Source organism: Balaenoptera borealis (genome assembly GCF_965194805.1).
Source record: "Balaenoptera borealis genome assembly, chromosome: 14".
Taxonomy (NCBI): Eukaryota; Metazoa; Chordata; class Mammalia; order Artiodactyla; family Balaenopteridae; genus Balaenoptera; species Balaenoptera borealis.
The window spans coordinates 24,598,315-24,621,072 of NC_138875.1; the positions used below are offsets into that span (position 1 = coordinate 24,598,315).

At 47.3% G+C, this 22,758-nt stretch overlaps 1 protein-coding gene across 3 annotated transcripts in view; it reads left to right on the plus strand.

Annotated features, from left to right (window-relative positions):
- The window catches only part of DYM (dymeclin), a 386,034-nt gene extending 363,558 nt beyond the window's left edge, over positions 1-22,476 (plus strand). For all 3 annotated transcript variants that reach the window (XM_082355413.1, XM_082355415.1, XM_082355414.1), the window contains exon 17: positions 20,101-22,476. In XM_082355413.1, coding sequence (XP_082211539.1) covers positions 20,101-20,250 — 150 coding nt within the window. In that variant the 3' untranslated portion in view covers positions 20,251-22,476. The remainder of the gene's footprint in view (positions 1-20,100) is intronic.
- Positions 22,477-22,758: the final 282 nt, after the last annotated feature.

Below are 22,758 nucleotides of genomic sequence, written 5' to 3' on the forward strand. Positions count from 1 at the left end.
ACGGTGCAAGATGTATCAACAGTGTAAATTACTCGCAATAAAGCACAACATTCTCTCTTCCTTAAGAAAGTAAAGCAGTAGTTTAAAAGCCCGGAACTCAGATGTCATCCCTTTCATGCTGAGCATACAGTAGTTCTCTATAGGGGAAATTTATAGTTCCACCTTGTTTTCTTATTTATCCCAAATTTTGATTTTTTAAGAAAATGAAAACATATGTTCTACATTCCTTTCTCTAAATAAACCCCAAGTATAAAAGAGTGTTTTATTATTTAAGTGTTCCATATATCCAGTATGTTGATTATTTAAATTTAGAATTTCCCTTAGAAATATCCTTTAAAATGTTTCGGAATATTTTCAAGGTAAATTCCAATTTTAGTTAATGTTCATGCTTGCAGTGTATAACAAACTGAGTGATCCGTGGTTAGTCCCTGAAAGTAAATTAAGATATAAGCAATACATTTTCTTTATTTTTTAATATTTATTTTATTTATTATTTTTTTATTTTTATTTTTTTATTTTTTTTAAATTAATTTTATTTATTTTTGGCTGCATTGGGTCTTCGTTTCTGTGCGAGGGCTTTCTCTAGTTGTGGCAAGCGGGGGCCACTCTTCATCGCGGTGCACGGGCCTCTCACTATCGCGGCCTCTCTCGCTGCGGAGCACAGGCTCCAGACGCGCAGGCTCAGCAGCTGTGGCTCACGGGCCCAGTTGCTCCGCGGCATGTGGGATCTTCCCAGACCAGGGCTTGAACCCGTGTCCCCTGCATTAGCAGGCAGATTCTCAACCACTGCGCCACCAGGGAAGCCCTATTATTTATTTCTATTTATTAATTTTGGCTGCGCCGGGTCTTAGTTGCAGCACGTGGGATCTTCCTTGCAGCACGTGGGATCTTCCTTGCGGCATGCGGGATCTTTAGTTGCGGCATGCAGACTTCTTAGTTGCAGCATGCGGACCTCTCTTAGTTGCGGCATGCATGCGGGATCTTGTTCCCCAACCAGGGATCGAACCTGGGCTCCCTGTGTTGGGAGCGAGGAGTCTTACCCACTGGACCACCAAGAAAGTCCCAACAATGCATGTTTCTTTATTGAAATATGTAAATTTGGAATAATTAGAGCCTGTGTTATAAAGCGTAAGACTCCTTCTCGTAAACCATTGTCATGTTTTGGAAATGACTACAGATCTTCAAATGCTTCACCTACAGATGTTTTACTTGCCTTCTGAGGCACTGCTTTGAAAAATAGATAGATAGACCAAGCAACCAACCAAAATGGAGAAGGGAGGGGTCCCTCTATTCCCAGTTTTCCGTTGGCTGTGTGACCTTTGTCACAGGGCAGGAGATGGGCTCTTTTATGGCCCTTCTGTGGCATTGCTTCTGTGGACAAGGCAAGGATCGGCCCAGCAGCCCTGCCTGGCCCTTTTTGGGCCCCCAGCCCCGCGTGAGTCACTTAAACCTCAGCTCCCCGCCACCGGCAGAGCAGGCCTCATCAGCAGTAATGGTTTACAGATGAGGTAACTAAGTGTCAAATGGGTGACGTTATTTGTCCAAGTTTGTTAGTGTCAGAGCCAAGTCTAAAATTCAGACATCCTGAATTTTCCCTCCATTATACCCGTCGGAGCCTAGATGGGAGAGAGACATATTAGTCTTAAAGGTTTATGCTTCCTTATCATAGTGTTTATTTCAGTTTCAAATAATTGGTAGGTATGACCACTGCCATGAGGGGCATTAAGTACCAACTGCCTGCCTTTTACAACCTCCAGTCTGCCTAAGCTGGGGAATTAAAAGGGACCGGAGTCCAAATGACCTGCCTGGCCCAGTCCAGGCTTTCAGCCTGTGAATGACAGAGGGCGGGGGGCTCCCGAGGCCCCAGCCGGCCCCCTCAGTTGGTATTTACATTCGTCCCACCTCTGCCTGTCCCCACAGCACGCAGAGCCACTGCCGCGGAGAAAACGGGAACAAGCGCAACTCCCAGCCTCCTTGCCTTGCTCTTTCTGACCACCATTATCCCCAGGTCTTTGGCCCTCTGGGTGCGTGTCCTGCTATTTAAGACTTGCAGATAATTTCTCTCTTTTTCCTCAATCTTAGAATTTCCATTCAGCTCAAAACACATTTGAATCTTTTATTCAGGTTGCTTTGCACCTAATGGGGCTTAAATATAGCTGCAGCATCTTTAGCACAGTTCTTCTGACTAATAAACAAGTTATGATTTTTCTTTTGTCCTCGGTTGCTATACCTGCCTTTCAGGAACTGCCCTCATTTTCAAGAACTTGAGAGTGAGACTTGGAAATCGGAGGAATTCCAGAAGAGGCTGCATCCTTATAAGGTTTTAAAAAAATAGTGTCATTTAGTGGTGGACAGAAGTGTGAGGGCCCAGACGAAGGAAGAAGTTCCAGCTTCTTGAAAGTGTGGAGGAAGGGGTCTGGGGGTGGCTGAGAAAGCCGTGGGTTAGAATGTTTCATGACAGTCGCTTATCACTACCTGGTCCCCCTCCCTGTTCTGGGGCTACAAGCCAGTAAAGAAACCAGTCCCTTTTGAATCCTACACCCGTGTTTCTGAGAGGAACCAGGTGAAGGTATGTGGCTGGATCAGAGAAAAACGCACACCTAAAAGGATCTGCATTAACGAGGCTGAGGGCCAGGACTACTGCCTCCATATACAAAGGACGGTCCTTTTTTTTTTTTTTTTCTTTTTCTTTTTTTATTTATTTTACTTATTTATTTTTGGCTGCGTTTGGTCTTCATTGCTGTGCACGGACTTTCTCTAGTTGTGGTGAGCGGGGGCTACTCTTTGTTGTGGTGCACGGACTTCTCATTGCAGTGGCTTCTCTTGTTGTGGAGCACGGGCTCTAGGCGCGCAGGCTTCAGTAGTTGTGGCACGTGGGCTCAGTAGTTGTGGCTTGCAGGCTCTAGAGCACAGGCTCAGTAGTTGTGACACACGGGCTTAGTTGCTCCACGGCATGTGGGATCTTCCCAGACCAGGGCTCGAACCCGTGTCCCCTGCATTGGCAGATGGATTCTTAACCACTGCGCCACCAGGGAAGCCCCAAGACGGTCCTTTTTATTTTACATTTCCAGTTTGCGAAATACCCCTTCAAGACTGTACAAAGGTGGAAGGGTGGATGTGATGCTTTGACCCAGGACATGAGCCGTGTCAGCGGAAAGCCTGGGGCTCCGGGAGCAGCCCTCTTCACAGCGTATAGAGTCACTCTTTTCTGGGCCTCCTGGTCCTGGTGGATATTACCACTGCTTTGCCACCTCTGAGCATACTTTTTTTTTTTTTTAATCTGCCTGCAGTGTTATTGCTTATTCATAAAGTTGTAAAACATTCCCTTCATAAGAAAATTATGGGAAAAAAATTGAAGTCACGTGCATTTATACCAGTGCAGTTAAATTTCCAGCCTGCCCTGAAGCCTGCACAATACTCCATTTTAGATATGGGGGCCAGTTTTTAAACTTCTAACAACACACTAAGACATGAAACTTAAAACCTGTGTTTTTTGGTATACGAAAGAGTAAAAGCAGGATTCATGAATGGCAAAGAATAGGCTTTTGTAAATGGAACATTTGATCTGTGTTTCAGCTTCCAAGTGTTAACATCTTCACGTTCATTAGCTTTTCCGTGAGTGTCTTCCTCAGTGGCATGTGATCTGAGATCCAGGTCATATTTGATTTGTGATCACATCACCTGTGCCTTGTTCAGTATCATCTCTCTATGTTGGTTTTGGAAAGCAGAGAGTTTGAAGTATTTTTCTTTTCTGCCATAATATTGACAATAAAAATACCTTCTCTTTAGTGGGCTGTTTAGTTGCTCTATTTCATCGTGGCGCTAGAATTAAGAAGGACCCTGAGCCTGTTGTGTGGCTGTCAGGTCTCTCTGAATTGTCTTAAAGGTCCTGCCTCTATTTCAGGGAAGTGGGAACAGAGAGTGATAGCTGAAGAAATGAGAATGGGACTGGAATGACTTGGGAAACTCTGACGTCTTCTTCAGCCCCCTCCCTCCCTCCGCATTTCTCATTTGCTGGCTGGGCTGGGAGTCCCTCTCCACCCTCGCAGCAGGACCAGCACCAGCGCAATCATTGGCTGGCGGGGAGTGCGGGGGGGGGGGGGGGGGTGAGGGCCAGTGGGGGCAGGGCAGGGGTGCTTGTTACTTAGTAGTCAGCCACTGGCCGCTGGTTCACTCATTCTGTATAAACCCTCCCAGGGTATTTCTTGGAACCCTAGAGGGAAACATTTCTTTGTCTAGCCTTTTCCATTCTTCAGCTCGTCATAATCTTTGCCTTCCCATTCTCACTGCAGGGAGACCTTTGTCCAAGTAATGGAATGAAAATTATCGACCCAAAGCCCATGAACAATTTGCCTGTTTGGCCACTCTGCACTTTGGGGGGAGTTGTGCACATGGCACTGAGCTATTAAGAAGATGGGCCACGAGTAGGATCCTACATGACCCATTTAGAACTTCAAGCCAAAGAGAATGTTACTACTGTGGATTAGAAAGAGCTCTTGACCCTTCATATTCTGAATCTGTCTCCTGTTAACGTCAGCATCATTAAAGACAGCAGTAAGCTAAGAGTCATTAGTTATTTGTGAAATGATTGCATACTAGTGGAACTAGGAAGCTCCTAGCAAAATCTGCACTTACTAGATCGTCTTGAAGCACCACTTTTTTTTACCATCCTTTCCCTTTTTTTTTCTCCCTAATTACCTTCACTTTGTTTTCAGGCTCCACACAGATGGTTCCCAGCTTCTGTCTGTGTCTTAGGGCCAGCCTAACCAGTGGCCCAAAATACTTATTTCTTGTTAGGTCTCTGCCACGTTTTAGTCTTGCCGCCTGAAATAAATGATTGTTATTGTAAGCCTCAGTTTCCCCACATGCCAGTTGAGGGAGCTGTCAAGATGGTGTCTGAGTCCTTCCAACCCCACTGTGCTGGGATGCCTTTGCCATTCTGCAGTCTCCACCCTTCCCGATTCGTGAGAACTTTACTCCCACACATGGCTCCTCCAGAATTGAAATTCTTTTTCTCTCAGGTCATTCTTTCCCTTCTTCCTTCCTGAATCACAGAATAGTTGGGACCCAAGAATCTGCATTTCTAACAAGTGCCTACCCGGGTGATGGTGATGCTGCTGGTCTGTGGGTCTCATTTCTCTAACGCGAATTTGGGTGGTGAGAGGGAACGGGTGCAGTTTGTTGGGGGAAACGTCACACACACACACACAACACGTATATATCACCGTTATCACTGCCACCTCTACCCCCAGTCATTTGAATAAACTTCACCACTTGTCTTACGTTCTTCACAGCCTGATACCCTGATGCCTGAAGAGTCCAGGAAGAATAAAGTACAATTCAAACCCTGAGGCCAGTCCACCTTAAGAACCTCAGCCCCCACTGCCTACCGCCATGTTCCTTTGCCTGCTGTCTGCCCCCCAGCCCCTGAACCCACTCTTCATTCTTGCCTTGCTTGGCCCTGCCTGAAGTGGCTTCCTTGCCCCTTCTCTACCTGCCTGTACAGCCTAGGTCCGCCTGCCTCCGTGAAGACTGTCCCAGACGTGACAGATGTATTAATCTCGTCCTGCTGAAAACTTTTCAGTAGTTCACTCTCTATATCACTCTTCTCGGTATTTAACAATGAGGTTGATATTTAAATGTTTAGTTTGTACATTTACATTTTGTCTCCTTACTAGATTTTCAGCCCGTTGAGAGTCTGAACTTTGCTTTATACTTGCCGTACCCCACGGTGTTTTCCACATAACACATTGGTTAATTGATTAAGATGGAGTGAGAAGAGAGGAGGAAGAAGTCTGGTGAATGTGGGAGCCTCTGGCCCTTTCATGTACTCTTGCGTATTTTGAAATTTCTAAATCTTAAACTTTCAAAATCAAAACTTTGGGAAGTTTAAATCGCAACCACTTTTTTTTTAAACTATAAAATAAAATGTATCCTGTATTCCGTAGATGAGATATTTTATACAGACCTTTTAGTTAGTTCTTCTGTGATTATAACATAGCAGGTATAAATTCTAAATTATATACATCTGTGATGGTCCGAATTAGAGGGAGGAGTATTACACCATTCAGTTATTTTAGCTTTGTAGTTTAATGTATAGTCAGGTAGGTTCCCTTTCGTTTTCTTTTTTGGTCCTAGTTCTCAAATCACAGAACTCTATTGTGCTAGCATTTCTCTCATTCCACCTCCTGCCCTTCAGTGATGTCCCCCACCACCCACTTTGCTCTGTCTTTGCTTCTTCCTGTTCATGTTTTCCCTGAGAAAAATTAGACAAACTGCTTTGATTAGTTCCTTCTGATGCATTCATTGGTTATCTCCTGTCTTGAGCTTTTCAACCAATTGAGTGTTTCACAATTGATAGCTATTTTACAAATAGAACACAGTGAGAACTTCCCTGGTGGCTCAGTGGTTAAGAATCCGCCTGCCAATGCGGGGGACACGGGTGTGAGCCCTGGTCCGGGAAGATCCCACATGCCGCGGAACAACTAAGCCCGTGCACCACAACTACTGAGCCTGTGCTCTAGAACCTGCGAGCCACAGCTACGGAGCCCACACACCTAGAGCCTGTGCTCCGCAGCAAGAGAAGCCACCGCAATGAGAAGCCCGCGCACCTCAACGAAGAGTAGCCCCCTCTCAGCGCAACTAGAGAAAGCCCGCATGCAGCAACGAAGGACCCAACGCAGCCAAAAATAAAATATATATATAAATAAATAAATAAATTTATATTTAAAAAAAAAAAGACCACAGTGAGACGATATCTTACAATGTGATGCATGACACTAAATCAAGCTTTTGAATCATTTAATAATATGTTTACTGGCTTCAAGGGGATAAAAAAACACAACTATTTTATCAATAGCATTTTTTTTTTAATTTTTGGAAAGTGTCAACTGTTTCCCGAAAAGGAATGAGCCTGAGTCTGAGGGCGTTTTGGGCTGAGGTAATGAATGTGTTCCCTATCTTAGAACAATTTCTTGAAGAAATCAACTTATACACTAGTCATTTAATATGAATTCCAGTTAACTTGGTGGACTTATGACTGTTAAGGATTTTTGTGGTTTTATTTGTACATTTTTGTACCTTCTTTTCAAAATTGGGAGCCTCTTCTAGTGCTGGTATTCTGTGATTCCAGGATCTCTTAGTGTCAAGGTTCAGGAAAGTAATACGAATTTTTCTAGCTGACCTAGACCTGTCTAGTTGAAGCTGGGGGAGCCCATCTTCTAGATTGCTCTGCCTGACATTGACTTAACCATCCCTGAGTGAAATCTAAGGTGGACTCACTTCCTAACAGCAAATAGGATTATCAGGAATCATCTGGAGCATTCTGCTTCTGTTCCTTTTCCTCTAGATTTCCTAATTCCCTTTGTTAGTCCTCATGACTGTAGAGAAGGAAACAAACCTAATTTTGTGCTTTTAATTCATTGATCACACATGTTGGAGTAACCACGGGGCTAGGACTGTTGCATCTGACAGGAAGTCACAGGTCCGGCTCTTCCACTCACGGATCATGCTTGCATCACTAGGAGATACAGCCACAGGAAGCACTGAGACTGAACTTTATGTTGTAAAAGCTTACCTTTAGAATCATGGGATTTAAGTGGGATTTTCTCCAAGTAGATTGAAGAAAACGTCATTGGTTTAGCAACCACAAGGCTTTCACAGAACACTAGGAATAGATTGCTCTTTCCATAAGCAGAGGAAAAAAATCCTCTTATATAGTAGATACATGGGACATTGATTCTCAGAGCCTCATTTCAACTTCTTGCTAAGGAATAATTAAGGCATGACTTTTCTAAGAATGGGTGATGCCCCTTGAAGGCTTGAAAAACTGTCACATTTGCTGATAACATAAATCCTAAGAATGTTCAAAGGAAATAACTCTTAAGAAATCAAAGACAACTTCCTATCTGTGCATTTGTCTTAGTAGGAATTCTGTTTCCCGGATATCTCTTTGATGTACTGTGGCAAAGGCTGTCTTCTCGCCTGATATAATCACACAAACTCTCCTTCACTCAGAGACACGTCAGTCTGGGCAGGGGCATGCCAGCAAAGCCTCTCATGTGCCCTTGCCCCCATACCCGCCACATGTCACCCACATGTAACTCCCAGCATGAACATTTCATACATAGCAGAGATCCTTGCTTTGCCAGAATTTGCCTAAGCATGATTCAGAATCTTTCTCCAAATCTGCATCTCCCGCTCCCACTTAATTCACATATTAACCTGAAAAAAAATTAGTGTAAAGAAATATTGTCACAGACACGGTAGTTAGGACTTACGTGTTACATTTTGAGGCCATATCCTCCCCTTTTTTAAAAAAACCATATTGCAGTCTTGGCAAGAGTAAAAAGTAAAGGACTCATTAAAAATGGAACTTGTCTCTGTTTACATATTATACATCAGTTCATGACTAGTACATGAGCTCACTTTATGTTCCATAATTAGATATATTGAAATATAAAATATGACCATCACCATCTAGATTAATGTCATCCATTATTCGGGATCTGATTTTTCCTAGGTAAGTGACAATATGACGGTGGTAGGATAGTGGTAAGCAAGGAGAACAGGCAATTTGAAAAGTAAATTAATCCATTAGGTTTGAAGTATTGCCCCCAAATCCCAGTAAGTCAGTTCATTTGCTTCTCAAAGTGACATGGGCTTAGTTTGGCTCATTTTATCCCAAATAAATTGGGGCAGTTATTCCACTAACTCACCCAGTGCAGGACTCAATTTTCCCAACTCGTTTTTCCCCCCAGAACTCCTGAGTTTTTCTACAAACAGCAATTTTTACCTCTTTGTTCATTCATTCCTTTATTCACTCACTCAACAAATATCTGTTAAGCCCCTGGCAATATTCTAAGCACTGGTAGATGCATCAGTGGGGAAGAAAAAAAAAATCCCTGCCCTCTTGGAGCTTATATTCTACTTAGACTTTTATTTCATAGTAATGCATTTATTTTTCTGACATCTCACTCTCTTGGCCAGGTATCTGAGTCCTGTCCAAAATAATGAGCCCGCTGCAGAAAGGGCAAGCAATTCCAATTATCTGTGGCTCCCCCTCTGGGCTCGCTTTCAGCGCAAGAAGTTCTGCCAGTAAATTCTCTACTTTAGCCCTTCATCTGCCACCGTGGAATCAAAACGTTCTCCTCTTCCCAGGCTTCTGAATTGGAATTGATTTGCCTTCAAAACAGGGGCTTTGACTCTATACTGCAGCTCAGTCTTCTTGAGGAGTTTACACACTTGGCAACTTCCACTGCCATCTCAGAACTAATGACTTTTTTTTTTTTTTCTTAATTTATTTTACTTTTGGCTGCTTTGTTTCTTTGTTGCTGTGCGCGGCTTTCTCTAGTTGCGGTGAGCGGGGGCCACTCTTCGTTGCAGTGCGCGGGCTTCTCACTGCAGTGGCTTCTCGTTGCAGAGCACAGGCTCTAGGCATGCAGGCTTCAGTAGTTGTGGCTCGCGGGCTCTAGAGCACAGGCTCAGTAGCTGTGGTACACGGGCTTAGCTGCTCCGCGGCAGGTGGGGTCTTCCTGGACCAGGGCTCAAACCCGTGTCCCCTGCACTGGCAGGTGGATTCTTAACCACTGCACCACCAGGGAAGCCCGAACTAATGACTTTTAAATTAGACATTTCTAACCGCAGCATACCTATTCTCTCAACTCTAAGCTCACCGAATGGACACTTGTTGTCCCGGCCTTCAAGGCCCCTCCCTGTTTGCATGCTGTCCTTCCAGCAGCGTCCCCAGCTGCCGGCCTTCGAGCCTGGGCGCTGGTCCCACATGACTCACCAGGCCCACGGGTGAGCCATTGGCCTCGTTGTTTGCTCACAGGGGTCTCTCCCCATGCAATGCCAGCTTCCTCCCTGCCCCAGTCCCTCCCCCACAGGTCATAACCCATCTGTCAAGGCCTTTCTCTAACTTCCCCTGTGGCGGGAGAACCTGCCCTTACTTCCTTCTCCTCTGGGCCGCCCCACCAGGCCCCAGAAAAGAGAGAGAAATTTCAAACTGAAGACATCCTCCTTTTGATGACCCATCTTAACCTGGACCTGTGAGAGAAGGGTCTAATAGGGACGTTTGCCCAGGCTTCAGACTGCAGTGGGCGTCAGATTCTGGCTGATGGCATGATGCTGGACAGCTCATCACACGTGTGGGTTCAACCTTCTGTTGTATCCTCTGTTTTCCTAAGAGGTTTTTAATTTTTTGCCACCGGTCACAGACATCATTAGTGTCACTTGTAATACTCAGAGGTGGTCGCCTGGCCTGAGCTTTCAGGACAGGTGTCCGCTCACCTTGTAGCTCTCTTCTTGGTGGTAACTTACTTCCCAGGGAGCCCCTGAGGTCCCCGCTGCCCAGCCAGCCATTGTGCTCTTAGCTATGCAAGGTATTGTAACTGTCTTCTGAGCCACCTCATGGTGGGCTTCTTAACTTTAGCTTTGCATTTCTTCACTTGTAACTTTTAATCAATGGCCCTTTATAATTTTCTATATTTTGAATTTAATTTTGAAACTGATTTGCATAAAATGGGACTGCTCCACATTCAGTGTTGCTGTTATTCATAGGCCAGTGCTTATCTCCTTTTTGTCAGGTAAGTAATAATATTGGATCCATTTGCAGCTCATTCCATCACACATAGAAGAGCCTGCAGATCAGGCTTGTTCAGGCCATAATTTAGCTGAATTATTATTTTTATTTTATTTATTTTATTTTTTGCTGTGTTGGGTCTTTGTTGCTGCACGCAGGCTTTTCTCGGGTTGCGGCGAGCGGGGGCTACTCTTCCTTGCAGTGTGTGGGCTTCTCATTGTGGTGGCTTCTCGTTGCAGAGCACAGGCTCTAGGCATGCAGACTTCAGTAGTTGTGGCATGCAGGCTCAGTAGTTGTGGCTCACGGACTCTAGAGTGCAGGCTCAGTAGTTGTGGCGCACGGGCTTAGTTGCTGCGCAGCATGTGGGATCTTCCCAGACCAGGGCTCGAACCCGTGTCCCCTGCATTGGCAGGCAGATTCTCAACCACTGCACCACCAGGGAAGCTCAGTTTAGCTGCATTGATCATATAGATAGATGCTTCTCCTAGAGTTTGCTGTTCAAAGCCACCTACAGTCTTCCAACCCCAATGTTGGCCAGTCTGCCTGGGAGAGCAGCCTTCCAGGGCAGTGCCCTTCCATGTTGTGTCATGCTCCCACTGTTCTTATTCGTCCTACTAAATTATACCCCCTGTTAGAGAAGCAACAGTTATTCCTCTTTCTTTCCTCTACGGCCTCAAGCACAGTGCTTCGTATATAGTTGGCTCTTACCAGTGTTTAGTTTAAGGACCCATCACTGAAGGACCAGCGTTTACACAATGAGAGTAAATGAGGGAAGGAATGGTAGGGAAACTGGCTCATCCCAGATTCACCTGTGGATAAAATAACTGCATGTAAATGCCTACCTGGATATCTTATGACAGAAGCTTGAAACAGGGTACTTTCCATCTGCATGGAACCTGCCCACCACAGCCCACGTGTGTGCTGCCATCAGTAACTCACCTCGTCCATCCTGCCCCACGCCCTCTCCCAGCAGTGCCGGCCTGCCTCACTACTGACCATCACCCGCCACTTGTCTGTTCAGAGGCTTGAAACGGTCTTTGAAAGAACTTTTTGTAATGTGCTATATAGCTATTTGATTTTAAATTGCACTAAACTTTCTGGAAACATGCCAGGGGCTTGCTAGAGTTTCTGATGCTATCTATATAATGGTGGAAGGGGGAAAACTCCATTGAACTTTTGTGGTAATAAAATTATTGCAGTTGAGCCCTACATCTGTTCGCTGAACTTCCTGTGGGTTTTCACCAGATCACATGGCTGAAGCAGAGACAGTCTTTAAAGCTTTTGGTCTGCTTATTATACCCGACCCTCAACCACCAAATCAGACCTTTGCTTTGTCTCTGGGCTGGGCGTCCGGATGTCCCACTGCGGTGGGTTGATTCACTGGAGCTGATAAAAACATTCCGGCCAAACTTGAGAGTCTAGCATTACCTCTGGCTCCAAAAGTCAAAACAACAAGATTGTTGTAAGTAGCTTTGGATTGAGACCAAGCTCCAAGCTTGAGAGATGGTTTTTCCCTCCTTGTTGAGCTGAGTCACGAGACAACTGTCTCAGAGAGGGGGGAAAGCCTGGGCCTGTGGTGACCAGCACCCCGCCCTCTGCTAGCCCCTTCCAGATGAATTCTTGCCGTAACTGTCAAATCAAAGCCCCCGTCCCCCCAGACCTCCCTCCTCCGCTTTCCCAGAGCTTTAGTGGGTCCTCAAGCACGTCCACCCAGCAGTCACTGGCTGGAGGCCACGGGGGCCTGAGCAGGTGAGAGGGGAGATGCGGTAGAGGTGCGGGAAGGCCCAGGTGGCCTGGGCCCTGCTGGCGGGGTCAGGAGTGAAGACACTCTCAAGTGAGGAAGCTGGGCTTCCCCCAGCCATCACAGGATGGCATTAGCGTTCTCCACAGGCTTGAAAAGAACATAAAGGAAAGAGTGACTTTTTCTAGGTTGTTGATCTGGCATTCAGACTATGACATTTCTTGGACTGAATTCTGACAAGATGTGTCCCCAGTGTCATTAGTGCTAAATAAAACCTTTTGCCTTTCTTTTCCTTAGCTCTCAGACTTCTAAGAGGATTAAAGGAGCACTTTTTTTCTTTTTTCTTTTTTTTCTTTTTTTTGGCCGCACGGCTTGTGGGATCTTAGTTCCCTGACCAGGGATAGAACCCAGGCCACGGCAGTGAAAGCGCTGAGTCCTAACCACTGGAGTGCCAGGGAAGTCCCGAGGAGCACATGTTTTTAAGAAAGTCTGTTTCGCTCTCAGCCCATGTGGGCTGTCTCTCTGGTTAGATAGACAGGGAGACTTGGGGGGTGTCAAATTTGGTGCAGCTTGGACACAGCTAGTTACGCAGAGGCTGCATTCCCATTCAGTCAGGTCAACTGAACAGTGTTTTCCAAACTCTTTTGCGATTTATGCCTATTATTCACCCTTTTAAAATGTTCCCAGTACACTGTCTTAAAAACAACTTATTGCAGGAAAAAGGAATCTTTTTACCTTGTGCTTTGTTATGTTCACTTTGTTATAGCCAGTCCTAGAGAACATGCTCTGTTTTTCTTGCTAATTATGCTTTATCCCCCTTTATGAACCTTTTAAGTGCTGGTGCAAAGTTGCAAGCAAATAACTCAAGAAATAATACCTCACAGCTCACCTGTAGCCTTACGGTGAGAGGAACTGGTACTGGAGCTCGAGGGGCGTGCGAGCGTGCCGTCTGCAGCGTTCGGGTTTTGCTCGTGATAGAAGTGTGTTCGTGCTGCTCTGTTTGTGCTTGCCCTTTGGGTTCCCGCATGCCCAGTGGCGCACGCTCCATGGAAGGGGCCGGGCCTTCATTCTCTAGCACAGACGGGGCCACGCCTGGGACCTCAGCCCACTTAGCCACAAGCTCTCAGGCCACAGCAGCTCAACCATGGCCTCGTGTTTGTCTTGATTTTAAGCAATTGGGAGTCTCAGCCTTTAAAACAAACTGCTGTCAACCCACAGGACGGCTCAGGAACCTTCAGATACTGACCTTCTCCGCTGAGACTGCCCCCAGGTGAAGCCTGGCTAAGTGCAAACCAGCAAGTGCTTGACTTGGGGGTTCCCACTGAACCCAACTCATTCAGCCCTTTCTCCAGGTGGGCCCAGCAGAACCCGGGAGGCATGCAGAGAATGCCAGTGTGTAGACCTTACTGGGGTCATCTCGTAAAACCACACCCAGTAGAATCAGAAGGAGCTTAAAGGTCCTTCATTTTACACAAGGTGAGACACCTGAGTCCTGGAGAAATGCTGTGACTTGCCCCAAACTGTTCAGCCTGCCAGTAGCTGAGCCAAGACAGAGCCAAGGCCTCCTGACCCCCAGCCTGGGGTCACCTGGACTCCAGAGCCGGAGATCAGTTCCATCCCTTCCCGGTGAGGACACTCAGGCACAAAAGGTTAGTGACTTAGTGGCTAGGGGACATGGAAGAAGTGTTTGAGGCACATTATCATTACTGGAAAGACATGGAAGCCTCCCATCTATGTTGGATATAGACATTTTCAAGAAACACGCAGCTGGGTACCTGTTGACTCTGGAGAGGCCACAGCAGAGAGATGTAGTTTCATTCAGCCTCTGGCTCTACCACTTCCTAGCTCTGTCCTCTTTGGCGTGTGATTTATCCTTTTGAACCTTGGTTTTCTTAGTCATTCAATAGAGTTAATAACACCTATGTCACAGGATTATGTGCAGATTTGAAGTCATGCGCTTGTTCATTTAACTCATCATTCAACAAGCATTTCCTAAGTGTCAGTGGTATGCCAGATGCTCACAAGGTCCCTGCCCTCTTGGGGCCTGTATTCTAGTGGGGAAACAGATGGTACCCGAGTAAACAAACACATGCACAAGCTAAGCCCCAATTGCCGTGAAGGAGATACGCCGATGAGCTGTGAGGTGCCGCTTTTGCTACCGGGTGGTCGTGGGTGAAGTGAAAAGCACCGGCACGTGGGCGCTCTCAGCGTGTCACTTCCCCTGAGCTGGGTGGGCTCCGTGAGCTAGCAGAAGGCCCGGCGTCCTCGCTCCTGGTCACCTCAGCCACCTCAGCCAGGTCCCCTCGGGGTTAGACGCCACACCCCTGTTGGAGGTTGTTGAACATGCCGCATCATCATCCAGGGAGACGGTGAGCCTGGTGTCAGATACAGCTTAGAGGTGACCCCTCTCTTCTCATCACACAGCCGCACGCTCCCCTCAGAGCTAGTCCTCAGCTCCAGTTGAGTTCAACAGCTACGTCACAGGATTGTGGACAGCCGTGAAGCCACGCGTTCGTTCACTTAACTCACCGTTCACCAAGTGAGGACTCTGAGACGGACAGAAGGCAGTTCTTCAGAACCTGCCTTCTTGCAGTGACAGAACTTTGTTCTTTAAAAATGTTAATGAAGATGAGTCTCGCTTTTAAGCCATTTGTCAGCACTTGTTCCTGGGTTTTCATGTGGGGAGGCCCAGGTTCTTTATGTTTCTTTTTTTTTTAATAACTTTATTTATTTTATTATTTTATTTTATTTATTTATTGTTTTTGGTTGTGTTGGGTCTTCGTTGCTGCGTGCGGGCTTTTCTCTGGTTGAGGCAAGCGGGGCCTACTCTTTGTTGTGGTGCGCGGGCTTCTCATTGCAGTGGCCTCTCTTGTTCCAGAGCACGGGCCCTAGGCACGCGGACTTCAGTAGTTGTGGCACGCGGGCTCAGTAGTTGTGGCTTGCAGGCTCTAGAGCACAGGCTCAGTAGTTGTGGCCCACAGGCTTAGTTGCTCTGTGGCATGTGGGATCTTCCCGCACCAGGGCTCAAACCTGTGTCCCCTGCGTTGGCAGGCGGATTCTTAACCACTGTACCACCAGGGAAACCCTGTGTTTCTGTTATTAATAACAGAGTCAGGAAACAGGGTTGCCAAGTCAGAAGTGTCCAGTTGGGTAGAGTAAGAGACATGGGCTTAGGACCAGGCCAGGGGGTATTTCTAGTCTTTAGATTTGATCGCTGAAAGTTCTAAAATAAGAGCATACCTTACATTTGCATATCACTTCAATGTCAGTAATAATAACCAACATTTATTGAGTGCTTCGCCAAAAGTGTGTTAGGCGCTTTTACATGGCTCATCTCATTTCTGTGAAATAGAACGGTTAAATTCAAAGTCTCAGAGTAGAGTAAACTCTACCTTTTAAGAGCCTGAGTCTGAGTGAGGCTACAAGACTTGTCCCAAGTCACCTGGCTAATACGGACTGGACTTTCTTTCAGCTCTTAAATGCTGAGATTGTATACATCTTATTCACAGCTATGTTTTTAGTACTGTGCTTGCTACACAGTAGGCACTCAGTAAGAATTTGCTGAATGAATGAATGAATGAGGAAAGGTGGGGCTAGGACTCAAATCATATGCCTGCTTTTCAGGTGCTTTTTCTAGTTACTTCGAAGATTAAATGAGTAACTATATGTCAAGTGTTTGAACATTCCTGCTATGTAATACGTAATCAGTTATGGTAGCTATAAACGTTACCCATAATCTCAGAATTAATTAAGTTTTTACGGAGAACTTCTATAGAAATAATCATTGATCAGCTTGAAAAACTTCATAATGAAATACATGTCTGCTGTTGTCAGGTAAAGTTTATACTTTTTTATACTATTTTTTATGTGCTATTTTATATTATATATGGATATTCTTGCCACTCTGGATATTACCCTACATTGAGATTTTGTTTACGACACTTACTCCAGAGTGAGATGGATTATTGTTTTGACTTAAACTCGAGCCAAGACTAAAAACGAGGCATTTTCAGCTCCATTTTTACCAGGTGGTGGGAAGGGTAACCATGGGGGTTCCAGGTGCTTCTCCTGGTGGCCTTTTCCTAGATCTGCCTGTGTGTGATCTAAAGGCAGTCTTTGATTCATTACTCTTCCTAACTGGAAAGTCATCAGAATTTCCCCAAAACCATAAGGGCGGGTAGACTTAGTGCCAGCACATGAACATAGTGCCACCCCACTGAGCAGGTTTTGCCTGAGTTTCTTTAATGCAGTTGGAGGGAATTCTTAGGAAAGCAGCTTGCTCGCTTTACTTCCCATCCCACCCTCCCTGGAGGTACAGAAAGCAGTCTCGGGTAAGTTGCCTCACACCCTTTCCTAAGGCCTGCCTTTGTAGGAACACCCCTAAATATGTCACTCGTTGGAGAAAAGGTTTCACATCTTTTAGTCATTTTTATCACTGTCAGCAAGAAGCGCACCTTATTGGTGACATTACCGCTTAGAAATGTAGGAGGTTATTATTCCAGCTGAAAGAGGCAATGCGGGGGCCTCTGGCCTTTTCAAACCACCACCTCTGCTCCCCCAGCCCCTCACTTTTCTCCAAGACAGCGTGAGAAGTTTTCTCAAGTTGAGGCCATTCCAAGAACTAGGACTTGCATCCTCATTATTAGGGGGTAAAGTTCTTTTCTTCTTCACACACAGTCCCCCATACTTTCTTGATTCTTGACATCATTGTGGGTTCGGTCATTCTATCAGGACCAGTAGTGTGTGTGCTGCATTCTGTCCGTACAGTGAAAGGGCACAGGACTAACCCCGCAGGGCCCCGTGGAGCCTTGGAGAATTGGATTTTAGGACAAAGCACTAGGGTGGCTATGACTGTGGTATCTCTTTTCAAACTGACCTTCCCACCCAGTCAGACCCAGGCTTCCATCTTGACTCCAGCCCACAGGCTGTGTGACCTAGAACCAGCCGCTTAGCTGCTCCAGGCCCCGCTTCACCTTCCATTCGTGGGGTTGGCCACGTGGGCCTCAGCAGGACACCGTGGTGACTGACCACGACGCAAGTGGGGAGCCTCCAGACCGACCTGCTGCTCAGGGAGTGCTCGGTTGGTGGCAGCTGCTTGCTGCACCCTACTGCTACAAATGCAGATTTTTCATGGAAAAGAAGATCATTGTGTTGCTACCTATAAGACACCTGATTCCATGACAGAGGCCTATTGCCGCCTCCAGGAACCCTGTCCCCACACCTGAGAACCCCATGCCAGGCCGGAAGCAGCACAGAACGTGTGAGGAGGCTCATCAAGGACGCCCCAGGCCCCCAGAGACCACCCAGCTGCTGAGCGGCTATGGTGCACCCAGAGAATGGGGGGGATTCGGCCCGGGGTGGGAGGGATTCAAGGAGACTGGGGACCTAACTGAATTCCAGTCAGATCAGTACGTGCTGGAAGTAGTGTCATATCCCTGAGCTGATCGCGCTTTGTCAGCCAGACTGACCCCACGAGCGCAGTGGGAGAAGTTGTCCTCTGCACTGTAATCAGTATGGCCCTCAGCACACACGGAGACTTTCAGCCTTGCACTGATGATACTAAAGAACTGACTTGAAACACTGGTGGTCTGAAAAGGCTTGGGTTTGCATTAAACCTGAGTAGTTTTGCCAAGTATGGGGTAAAAAGTGTATGAGGGGGGATATAGGGGTAGGTAGTGCTGGAGTCTGGGCCACTTATAAAACCCATTTGTGTATATTCTGTACTTACTGATGCCCTGGGAGCTGTGGAATAGAACTGGTTTTCGCTGAAGCCGTAACAGATGGGGCTGTGCCGTCTGTGGTATGCTGAAGTAACACCCATGACCAGAGGACCCTCCTTTGCACGAATTCCTATACACTTTTTTAAGATTTAACTCAAAACTCACCTTGCCACAAAGCATTTCCTGCTTAACGCCGCCCCTCTGTCATCATTCTGGAACTCTGAGGATCCAGCACTTAGATGTTTAGTCTTAATCATTGCAAATGTTGTCTTAAAAATCTCTAACTCTGGGTGTGTGTGTAGCTCCCCTACTCCCTCCACCCCCTTTTCTCTTTAAAATCTTTTAAATCCACCCAACTAGTGTCATTTTAGTTCAGGCCCATTTGCCCTTCACCTGGACCAGGCCCTGTCCCTGCCGGGTGCCCTCCAGTTCTCCACTCTGTGATCGGCATGGTCCCTGCACAGAGCCACTCTCATCTAGCCCCCTTCTGAGACCCTTCAGAGGCTTCCGGGACCTTCACGTGGAGGCCAGGATTCTTCATGTGGCGGCCTCCTCCCCTCTGGGCCCCGCTCACCAGGGCTTACTCTCCCTCCGCCCCTCCTCTTCCCTCCAGCATAAAGCGCCTCATGCCTTCCCTCCGTGCTGTTCCCTCAGAAAGAACACGCTTCCCTCTTCATCTGGCTGCCCCTCCCCGCCCCCAGGCCTCGAGCCCCTAGTCCTTCCCTTCCTCCTCCTCTGTTGTCATTGTTTTGTTGCTGCTGCTGCTTGTTTGTCCCTCTGCTCCACGAGAAGGCGCCTTCTGTGAGGACAGGGACTGTGTCCCCAGGCCCCGGTGCACACACGGCCTGGTGCAGAGAAGCAGACGCTCAACCAGTATGGTAATCAGTGAATGACTCACGTAAGAGGGATTGAACAAGATAATATACCTAAAGTATTCATCATTGTGCCTGGGACATCGTTGGTCCTTATACGGTTGATTGCTTCATTGATTCATTCATCAAATCGTTTATTAAGTGTGTGGCCACCCTTTAAGGGGACACAGCGGCAAACACGATGGGCATAGAAATCTCTGCCCTCGTGGGCCACGCGTTCTGTGTGTGTGTTTCCCCTGTTGTCCCTTTCAGCCCTCTCCCGCGCCCTTCCGCCATACCCCTCGTCTTACGACACTGTTGCCCCCTTCTCCCCGCCCCACCTGGGACACAGGTCACCAAACTGCAGCCACTCCTGTCAGAATCACCTTCGCCCCGGAGGCGGCCCGGGGACTTTTAGTAGATTCCAGCAGCTCCTCGGGCTGCTGAAGGGGGAATCACTTCCTCTGCTCTGGCTGGAATAAATAGGTCAGGAGTAAAATTAGAAAATCAAAAGCCCGAATCCTGGTGAAACGCTGCAGTGGAAGTGCTACTTACAGGACCTCGAAACTGCACGTGTTCTCACTTATCAGCCGGGACTGCAGAGAGCGGCCCGGTCGCCCGGAAGCCTTTGTAGAGCCAGGAATCACCTCCACTGCCCCCCCCCCCCGCCACAAAGCCGGAGCATCCCCACCACCCCCTCCCCCAGGAGGAGGAAGAGGGGGCTTGAGCTGTTCAGGGCCCTGACCGAGGCCCACCGTGGGCGCCGCCTGCCCGCACAGTCAAGGCTGAGGAACTGTGAAGGAAAGTCTTCACCTCCACGGTGACGCAGCCCTGAGAGGGAAGCGTCTCAAGGAGGCCCAGCCATCCGTATCCCAGTGGTGCAGTCTTTGTTGAACGCTGTCTGGACCTGGGCGGGGCCTGTTTCCCCGCCTGATGTTTCTCAGCCCGCCTCGTCCCGTCCAGGTCCCTGCTCCTCTCAGCACACTGACGTCCCTGACCAGGGCTGGTGGGGTTGTGCCCTTCCTACGGGTGATTCACGTGTCCTCCAGAGTCATCTGGAAGCTGGATCTGTGGCCCCGGGGCTCACAGGCCCTCCGACCAGTCAGGGAAGGTGGGCTCCCTGCACCGTGCACACACGCCGCGTATAAACTACTGCTGCTTTCACCTGGGGCTGAGATTGATTACATCATCCTGTTTTCGTTGCAGAAATTTCCAGAACTGAAATTCAAATATGTGGAAGAGGAGCAGCCCGAGGAGTTTTTTATCCCCTATGTCTGGTCCCTGGTGTACAACTCAGCGGTAGGCCTGTACTGGAACCCGCAGGACATCCAGCTGTTCACTATGGATTCCGACTGAGGACGGGACGCCGTCTCCCACCCTGACCCCCTCCAGCCAAGCAACCTTCTAGTTATTTTCTTTCTGGGGAACAGAGGTAGACAGATTCCCTGGTGCGTCTTCTATTAAAGAGGAACACACAGGCGTGTTTCCCTTGCACACTTGGGTTTGGAGAATTGGTGCCAGCTGGCAGTAGATCACTCAGTTTAGATTATAGTGCAAAAAAGGGGAGGGGAGTTACACAACAATAATAAATGTAAAAACCTGCTATTTCACATGCAATTTTATTTCTAAACCAAAAATCTAGAGCTTTTCCAGGAACCTGATGCCTTAGGCATATAACTTTACCAGTACATACTTCTTTTTCTTTTCTTTTCTTTCTTTTTTTTTTGTTTTCCCCCTGCATGTTCAGGATTTTTGTTTTGGTCGTGTGTGTGTGTGTGTTTCAACATTGAGAAGTATCAACCTGAAAAGATGACAAGACAGGAATTAATAAGGAAATGAAGCCGTGTATGCATGCAGTTGCCTTTCAGAAGGCCCGTGATATAAGCCTGGGCGGTTGGATATAAGCCTTTAGATCCCTGGCATCTTTCCCGCAAAGAAAGAAGTGGCTCCTTCTCATGAAGCCCAGATTAGCTTTTTTGTGGATTTGGCCTCTGAGCTGTAGCTGAATTAAATTGGAGTCTAGCACAAATTAAGTTAATCTACTCTGTATTAATCATTGGGAAAAGAAAAGCTTCATTTTGAAAGCAATCTTTTTTCTTCAACCAGACTAATAGGAGAAAAAGGAGACCAATTTGATTAATACAGTATTCCACATGAGAGTAAACACATGTTTTTCTCTCCACTTCTGACTTTGTTTAAACTCTTTGGGGCCTGTGTGATCGCAGTTGTCTCCCTGAGCTTCTCTGAGGGAAACAGCCGCTGGGGTCACCCTGAGCAGAGCAGTGGGCACTGAGGACAGAGGGGACAGGCCTTTCGAGTCACGCTCTAGGTCCATGGCCACCCCTTCACGGTCTAGTTTCACTCTCAAAGACACAAAAAGTACTTGCTTTTCTGCATAGGAAGCACATAATCCCAGATGAGACCGAGCACCCGTTTCAGCCTGCCGTTGCCTAATCTGTATCAGAGGCAGCTTCTCTCCCCTGTCCCTGTGTCCCGGACCTGGAGGCTGGAGTCATTTTGGTTCATCACCGTCTTCTGAGGGTCTGGGAGGAGCCATCTTCTGTCACACCGAGCTCTGGAAAAGGCTGAAAACATGACCTGTCAGTGCACGTCCGTGTAGTTTCCACTCATGACAAGCCTGGCTGCTTCATCCTCTCAGCAGCACCTGAGGTCGGCCAGGCGGTCTCACTTCCATCAGGACAGGGGCTGAGACCAGAGCTCCCTGCGGCTGACCGCCTGAGGAAGGGCCATCACTGGCGGGCGGACCCAGGAGGCGCGTGCGGCCTGCCCGCTGCTTCCTCGGCCTCAGGCCTCTGACGTGTCTCCACGAGTGGCTGGGGACTCTGGTACTTCACTGAAGGTCGCATGGACGGGGCCTCAGACCCGCAGATGAGTCGTGTGAAGCGCTTCTGCTTAGTCTGGCTCGTGGGGAGAGGCAGTTTGAAGGTGGAAGGAGGAATCCTCCAGTCAGAAAGGGGAAATGATTGGATTATCATTTCAGGTAGCAATTATTTTTATTTCCTATATGGGAACGTGATATATAGCTTTAATTTGTTTCCAAAGCACTTGGATCTGCTTTCCTTCATTTAAACCAAAACACAATTTTTAAAGGGTCACGTGGAGCAGCTGAGCCCCTGGTAAGACCCCAGAACTAACCTAGGAGGCTGAGGACTGGGAAGTGCCATGGGGCAGTCACTGGGCTGCAGGACTGTCAGTTCTTGTGACAGGAGGAGATATGGTCCCCCAGAACTCGGTCATAGAGCGCAAACTACCAAGGAAGCCTTGATCGAGGGAGTCCTGCAGTCTCTTCCCCAGGCCACCTGGCTCACCAGGTGCCCCCAAAGCCCCGTTCTCTGGCAGTGTCCTCTCCCTCCCTCCCCGCCACTTTTAATTAACCACACAGTAGAAGTGCTCACTGGCCTAAAAGCTCAGCTAGGGCTACAGCCTTGGAGGAAGTGTGTGAGTACACACTCCCAGACACCACTGCGTCACTGCTTCCACTCTGCAAATCCACCAGGAGTCTCCTCTTTATTTTTGTGGAAGATTTATTACATGACAATAAATTTAAATGATAAACTTGAATTATGCTTGCATTAATTTGCTTAGAAATTGTTTAGTTTTTCACAAAGTAAAAATGTGTAGAATGAGGCAATACAGGACCATCATGTGTTTGAATGTAAATTAACATCTGATTTTACCCAAGATACAGAGCTGTTACTGCAACGTGTCATCTCTTCAACAAAGGGTTCCGTCATAATATTTATTTTTAAAAGAATGTGCCCCTTTCAATAGCACCTTTCCTATCAAGAGTTCAAGGCACTGTGCAAAAAAACTTCAGAATTATAACTCTGGTCCCCACATCAC